This window comes from Cryptotermes secundus, unplaced genomic scaffold, assembly GCF_002891405.2.
Source record: "Cryptotermes secundus unplaced genomic scaffold, Csec_1.0 scaffold429, whole genome shotgun sequence".
Taxonomy (NCBI): Eukaryota; Metazoa; Arthropoda; class Insecta; order Blattodea; family Kalotermitidae; genus Cryptotermes; species Cryptotermes secundus.
The window spans coordinates 157,602-166,037 of record NW_019725845.1 but is presented as its reverse complement, the minus strand read 5'-3'; the positions used below and the strand labels follow the sequence as shown (position 1 = coordinate 166,037).

At 35.6% G+C, this 8,436-nt stretch overlaps 1 protein-coding gene across 6 annotated transcripts in view; it reads left to right on the top strand.

The window, feature by feature from the left end:
- Positions 1-8,436, top strand: part of LOC111863707 (DNA (cytosine-5)-methyltransferase 3A) — a 52,351-nt gene that overhangs the window by 27,590 nt on the left and 16,325 nt on the right. For all 6 annotated transcript variants that reach the window (XM_033751167.1, XM_033751169.1, XM_023850247.2 and 3 more), the window contains exons 12-14: positions 410-646; positions 3,181-3,319; positions 6,511-6,722. In XM_033751167.1, coding sequence (XP_033607058.1) covers positions 410-646; positions 3,181-3,319; positions 6,511-6,722 — 588 coding nt within the window. The remainder of the gene's footprint in view (positions 1-409; positions 647-3,180; positions 3,320-6,510; positions 6,723-8,436) is intronic.

Here is an 8,436-nt window from a genome sequence, read left to right as displayed (position 1 = left end):
AACTTCCACCTACCCTCATCAACTTTATCAGTATATCAAAAAGGAGTCTACTTTACTGGCATAAAAGTGTTCAACAATCTGCCACAAAGTATTAAAAACTTGGGCAATGATACTAAAAAGTTTAAATCAGAGTTAAAGAATTATCTACATGCTCATTCCTTCTACTCTTTAGATGAATACTTCAATGTAAATAGAGAATGATGTAAAATTAAGTTATATTAATTTTTAAGCTAAAATTGCCTGTACTTATGTATGTAACCTTTTGACTTGTTCTGTATCCAAAGGTACTAACCTACTTAGGATTTATAGAATGTAAATAAATTCAATTCAATTATAAAAGAAAAACTTGTTATAATTGCTGAACAATTGTTATTTTGTGGAATTATAATTTCAACCATTTTGCTTGCAGGATTGTTCGCTCTTGATAAATTGCAGATAGAAGTTGAAAAATATTACGCGTCAGAAGTGGATGGAGATGCTATTAATGTAAGCAAACTTAATTTTAAGGACAAGATTGAATATGTTGGACCTGTAGAAACCCTGAATCTACGAAAGCTGAAGGCTCTTGGACGCATAGATTTGCTCTTGGGTGGTTCCCCATGTACTGAACTAAGTCTGGCAAACCCTGTTCGTAAAGGGCTCTTTGGTATGTATATGTCCATGTATGTAATTTCTTTGGTAAGGATCCTAGAGAATAATTCTTCACAATGACTGCCTTCTTAATGGTGCTCTGTTTTGATAAATATGGGTTACAAATCAGTGGTCAACCAGCAAGGATATTGCACTCTAGCACAAATACTAATTCAGCTGAACTTTTAAAATATTTTCTGTAGTAACACTGTACTATCCAGGACTACAGAAACTGTTAAAGAAATGTATAATATGCAAATATTTCAAAATAACATATTTTGTGATAGTAGTATATTCTTGGTGTAACTCTCATAATATGCTGACGATCTGAGAAAATCTACTTCCTGTTTCTCAAGAGATAACAAAAATTAATATGTGGGGACTGACAAACACAAGTCATGCTCTGGAGTTTTCATAGAATTTTTACTTTATATCTCAGTGCATTTTCTTGCTCAAAATTTGTGCATACAACTACTTCATTTAGTTCAAAGGAGGTCAAGGGTATTGCTCAGACAACACTATGAGTTACTGTTATCTCACTCGGTATAATGCAAGCTTCCATCAACAATATATGTGCCAACACTGTAGCGCACCACAGCGCAAATAATAAGGTTACAGCCAGTGAAATGATCCTGTGTTCATATTTAACTGATTTTAGAATAGAACAGAATGGCACTTGTCACATTTTATGGGAAGGGACCATGTGATGGTTTTGGCAGTAGAATCAAATTACTGGACAGCATGTGCAAGTTCATAAAACGCACAAGATAATCAGATACTGATATTCTCAGATTTTATTTGTGTGAAAAGGAAATTTTCATATCTACACCTTAAGAATATTCAGTGCAAACAGATGTCAGAGTCAGTTTGTAGGGCAGCCATACCAGGCACCTGCAGTTCTTGTGCATTTATTTTCATTACTGAGACTGACCCTTGGATGAAACATAGCAGTTCCAGAACATTCCCTTGTGCAATCAGTGGTTATGCTACTGCAGTCTATGGCAATTACTTGTGACTAGGATATATAATGGAAAAGTCTGAAGAAATTGGAGATAACCACATCCAATTCTTACATCCACATGGAGCAGCAGGATCTCCCCCACACTGTTCAAGTAGATTAACTCTTCCAGCAAGCCACAACTTGTCTTTAGCTATGCTGCTTGAATCTTAACTTACTTAACTTACCTTGGCAGAAAGCAGTCATACATCACAGCTGCTTAAGTTATTTTGAGAAAATATTCATGAAATATATCAATAAGAGAAAAAATAATATATAATAGAACTAGATGTGTATTTTAGTTGCATGGCTAACAAATGTAAATGTTTTTTTCTGTAATTGAAATGTGACGGAATTCAATGAGGCACTTAAAACCATTTACTTTTAATGAACACAGGTGTATCTATTGAGCTGTAAATCACATGTGACCCTTAATTAATGCAACATTAGTTTTTGTAGGAAGTGGTCACTGCTCAGTTATGTGTATGTACAATTCTGTGTACTGGAAGAACTGTGCAAATTGTTTACAAAATTGATTACAGCTTCCAAAGCTCTGTGGTTCCAGAACTATCTTGCTTGCTGTAAGAGGGGTATGAGGCTGATACATGTGAAAAGTTTGAAACAAACCATAGTTGCTACTTTTCTGCAGTTAATTTCCAAAATTTGTAATGTGCCACCACTTATAACTGTGAAGTATATTAAAGTATTAAGAAAGAAAATTTTATGAGCTTTACAGTGAGCTCTAGAATGCTTCTGAATATTGTATGAAAAGGGGTTACTAAAGGAAGTCTGTATATGCATGTGTTTCTTTTTTTACCCTAGTGGGAATTTTTTTAACACCATATCAAAAACCATGTGGCATAAATTAAAAGAAGATTTGAGCAAAGATTATGGGACCAATATGTATACCAGATTTCATCACAATCTGAGTTGCTTACTGACCCAGTATTTTTCAGTTACAATTGCTGGTGTATCTAGAAATGCATTGTGACATGTAGGCATACACATTTCCGCAGACATAGGATCTTGAACATTACCCATCGCTAGGTGTTAAACGTATCCATGGATATGAGAATGAAAGTTCCAGAAAGCAGCTTGTTGCTGTGGAATCAGCAGGCATATCCATAGATATGAGAAAGCAAGAAACACTTCCTGAGATACCGCTATGCTATATAAGCGGCCATTCAGGTAAGAACTGATTGATTCATAAATCAGAAGTCAGTCTTAAAATAACTCTAAACCAAGTCAGTCACAGTAGAAGAAAGAAACCAGGGGAGAACAGTAGAAGACAGACTAGAAGAGTTGTCCACTCAGAATGGATTGATTCTTAGGCAGTCGTTTATTGTGAACTATTGTAATTGATTATTATTAAGGGAGATTGTAAAAGAAGGTGTTAATAAGTCCAATCATCCAATCCAAAACCCACTATTAGTCAACAGAGCCATAAACACGTGATAGTATATAGTACTTGCTCTGCAGCACTGTCAGAATGTGGTAATGATTCATTTTATTTGCGATAACTTCACATTAATTTACTATTTTATATTTTTCAGACACAGACGCGTCTGGTTCACTGTTTTTTGAATACTTTCGCGTTTTGGTGACCCTCAGAATGTTGCAAGGCAACTGCATGTACTGGCTATTTGAAAACACTGCTGCAATGCCCTGCAGCATGAAAGCTACCATAAGCAGGTAATTTCATGAATACAGAAAGATTCCAACTCAAGTTTTCTCAGTATAAGATATTCACTCATTATGTGTTCACTTTATGTGGTTCCACCTAAAGCCTCATAAAACGTCTTGATTTTCCCTGCTGTGGTTTCTTATAACAATGTTTCACAGTTAGTGAACAAATATCCAGTCCCTGCATGAAATCTGTATTTTATTATATTTATGTTTGTGGGAGACTGTTTTCCCCTTTTCAGAGTTAAAGGATTATCTACAATTATTTTGACAAACATGTTGATGTTTTTAAGTTTACAACTTTTTGGACATTGTCCATGGTGGATAATGTCAGAAGTCAACTGTATTAATATACCATCATCACGAACTATTAGATCTTTCTTTTTAAGGGCTAGAGTTTCTGAGATGCAGTAAATTCTAACATTCACGCCATACCATGCTGTCAGCATAGCAAGACAATCATATATTTCAAGGTTTGGGGTTTTGAGTTTGTGGACGCTGTGAATAATAAGAGATCAGATATGCTTAGGTTAGGCTGAAAATGAAGATTAAAGGTGTAAGATAGAAGCTGACTATGCATAATGTTCACAGATATTTACCATATTTATCTTGTAAAAACTGAAATTAATATACAAAATCACATTTCATATGCAAAGATGTTCCTTAGTGGGTTATTTTAGATTAAGAGCCATCTTCTATTCAGGTAAATACAGTATTTATGTAATTGCCTAAAGAGATCTCAAAATGGCATGTCATGTTGAACTTGAGATGAATGTGGGAAGAGCAATAGCAACTTAACCAGTGTATTCATGATAGCTCTGTGGATAATTTCTGCCCTATGGATGATACACTGTCTTTAAGTTTCCTTTTTAATCAGATTTGTAGGTTGCATTTAACTGCATAGATACTGGACATTGTGAACCAAAAGTTGTGAAGGCATTGTATGTAATAAACCACTGGTAGTCTGAAACAGCCCTTTCAGTATCTGCACTGTGTATCTCTCATTGTGACAGGTGGGACTATCTTGAAAACAAGCATCCTGTAGATTTCTCTCCTCTGTAGCAGGACTTAGGAAATTGTCAATTATTTCTCAGTACTTTTCTCCATTTACAATTTCTGCAATTCTGTTGTCATGTTTAAAGAAGGCCCAATTATTATATTAGCTAAAATCGCACAAAACAATTCACAGTGGATGTGAGAGCTATTTGTGAGCTATTTCAGAACTTTCATGTCCCACACCTATAATATACTTTGTTTAAATAACCATTAGGGTGAATTCATGCTTCATTACTTATCAGCTTATTACTTATCATTATTTTCAGCAAGTTCCAGTAAACTGCATAGGAAATGCAATTGTGACTCATCAGTAGGTTTTAACTCCTTAAACTAACTGAATTTTATATGGAAAATAATTCAAAACACATTTGAGAATTTGTCTTAAAGATCTTATGGACAGTTGAAGTTCCAAAGATCAGTCTTGTTTTCAATACTGTTTAGGAAGCTATCACACACTTATTCAGTGACTGCCGGTTTTGGCAGTGCATAGTTAACACCACCATTGTGCTTCTGCCACACCATCATCACAAAATCTTGGCATGTGTCTTTGGTTACATACTCTGATGGGGCTTTATGAACTCAAAATGTTTGTCTGAAGTCTCTCTGAGCAGCAATTATGGAGGATCCATTATTAAAGTAGAGTTCCACTATAGCAGTGTGTTCTTGAAGTGTCCATTTTTCCAGGTCTTGAAAGTCAGGGGCTCAAACTTACCTGAAAACCACAATATCTATTATGGCTCTAAAGGTAGTAAAAGAACAAAATTCCTTTACTGCTTTAGCCTCGCTCTATTATAGATATATTAAAATTTGAACATGTGCACAAGGTGTTTAATGTTTATATTAATAATTTCCCAGGTACTCTTTAAGGATATAGCACCTACTATTTTGTATGTGGATGACACAACAATTTTAATTACCCCATATGACCTAAACTCTTTGAATATTAAATTAAGTAGTTATGACTAGGGTTTCAAGCTGGTTTCGAAATAACAATCTGATACTTAATTTGAGTAAAACTCACCTGATTAAATTTGTGACTTATAAGTCTCCAGAATATACATTATCGATAACATATAATAATTTTAGACTTAAAGATGTTCATAATGTTAATTTTTAGGTGTGTATTTAGATTGTCAACTTAATTGGAAAAAACAATCTGAAAAATTGTTAAAGAAACTGAATACAGCGTGTTTTATGCTTAGGAAGTTACAGTCCCTTGTCAGTGAACAAGCTCTTTGAATGGTCTATTTTTCTTATTGTCAGTCTCAGCTTAAATACAGTATTATATTCTGGGGTTCTTCTCCAGTTATAAGAAGTTTATTTGTTGCCCAAAAAGAGCAATTGGGGTTATGCTGAGATTGAGTCCTGGAAACTTGTGTAGAGGAGGTTTTAAGGGGTTGGGTATTTTGATGGTTCCTAGCCTATATATCTATTCTATATTGATGTTTGTTAGAAATCGCAATATTTTTCAGACTAACAATAATATTCATCATATAAACACTAGACAGTTTGGAAAGCTACATGTGTCATCAGTGAGATTATCTTCAATCCAGAGAGGTGTGTTATATTCATCCATTATGGTTTATAATTGTCTGTGTGATAGTGTGAAGATTTTTAAATGCACACTGAAAAGTTTCCTTACAACAAATGCTTTTTATTCAATATTCAATTCTGCTAAGTATGTATAACATTTAATAACAATATTCCTTGCAATTTTGTTTATGAATGGCAATGTAAATTATGGTTATTTGGTGCTTTTGGTTGTGTGTGGTTGTTTGCTGTTGACATGATTATACTTCTGCAATCAAGTCTTATTTTGACAAGTTCAATATCTGGTCCAATTTGGACAACAGATCAGTGACTTTATGAATTATGTATGTATGTAAGTGAAAGTTGATTTTTAGGAACACTTTCTATGCAGTTAGGCACGTCATAAAGTATTTTCTGTTGTTTTCAGTTTTTTGTTAGAATGAAACAAATATGTAATTAACAGTGGAGTGTAATTTTATTTTTCTGCATTCTGTACATGTATAAGAGTTATCATGATTTATGGTACAGGAGTCCTGTCCTAAAAAAAATGGCAATTTCAATATACAGGAGAGTTTAATTTTATATAACTGATAATACATTCTTTGTGTTTACAGGTATCTGGGCCGTAACCCAACTGTTTTCGATGCTGCATGGTTATCAGCACAACACCGAACACGTTTGTTTTGGGGCAACATTCCAGGTTGGGGAAAAAAGGTTGCTAAATGCAATGTGAAGCTGGATGACTGTCTGATACCAGGCTTGAATAGGATTGCCGCAGTTGATATGATACGGACAGTAACAACAAACTCTAATTCTCTACGTCAGGGTAGGTAATGCTGTACAAGTGCAATAATTAATCCATTAAAAGCCACGTACCCTTCTTTAAATGACATATTCCATGGTTTTGGAACCTTAAAGTGACCAAAAATAATGCAACACTATATCCACGATTCAGTTTGTTATTAGAACACACCTGGGTTAAAGTAGAATGCATACCAAGGGCAGTAACATTTTTGTCAGATGGAAATAGCTGACTGAATCTTTGCTAATCACTTATGGTGAAACCCCAGTTTAACACATTGTGGACCGGTTGTTTAAATATTTAAATCACCCTGGGGACCGGGGTTTTTAAGCCTAGCACCCTAACTTGTGCACTGTTCACTTTAAAAATTAATATAAAATCTCGTAATTAATTTTATGAACTAAAATTTTTGGAGAACACTTATCAGAGCTCCTAGAAGTGCTTGCGCATGTGATATCTCTGGAAACATTCCCCTTTGTGAAGAGGCATCACGCAGAATTTGCAGTTGTACGCAGTCCTACTCTTCTTGTGGACTGCGCACAAACGGCACTGCCTAGAAGGGTACTTCTTGCAATGTTCATTCTTCACAATTCTTACGAGGTTATGTTTCCGCATATCACCCGAGAGTCGTCCAGGGGGGTCCACATGAGGCCTCCGGCGGGTGTGAACAGATGGCCCCGGCTGCACTATGTCTGTGTCTGACGCAGGTACTGCCGCCACCATGAGGTCAGTAGCCCAAGCTTTTGCCAAGTTCAACAGAAATGCTTTGTATTTTAAAGTAGAATTTCTGTTCACCTTTTTGAAAACCAAAAATGAATTGAAAAGTGCACAGTTTATAAGCCACAGTGCAACTTTCTTCGTCCACTTTACTGTTTTCCTAGGAAGGGAATAATAGGCCAAGTACTGGTCGGCTCTATCAACTCCCTTCACGAACATCATATCCTCGGAAATACAAAGAGGCTTCTTCACTTGCCCGTGGCATCTCTGAACATCAACCGTACTCAAATTGTGAATAGTGAAAACCATATTCACAATGCGAGTATCCCTCCAGGACTGAAGAAGAATGTCCCCTTTCCTCCTGAATGTGGTGTCACCACATTTCAGGCATTTACATTCCTCTTTCAGATCTGAAGGAAGGCCTCTGTACACCCTAATTGTACCACAAATACGTACTTTCCTTGAAAGTAGGTATTCTGCAGTTGCCACACTGTTGTAATAATTATCTTGATAAACATGATAATTTTGATCCAGATAGGGACCCAAACAGAAACAATAGTTTCTTGCAATTTCTTGCCTTCAGCAGAATAAATTTCTAAATTTCCTATATAGCCTGAAGTGCTTTCCGTGACTACAAGAACAAGTAGGCCATGCTTTGTGAGTTTCCCAGGATTATACGTTCGAATACGAAGCCTTCCCCTCCAAGGAATCACAGATTCGTCCAAAGACAGTTGTTGCTCTGGCTTATAAACTGTCTGCAATTTCTCAACCAAAATGTCTAATAAGGGCTGAATTTTGAAAAGCCTGCCCATTGGTTGTGGTTGCACTTCATTATTATTGAAATGCAAACACCACCATATCTGTTCAAATCTCTTACCACTCATGAGTTTGCCGAAAATGGGAATTTCTAAAAATGGGTCACTTGACCAATAATCCTACAAAGTATCTTTCTTCGTAAGCCCCATTAGAATGATCATAGTCAAAAATTTTTTCATTTCTGTTGAAGTGACATCCACCCACT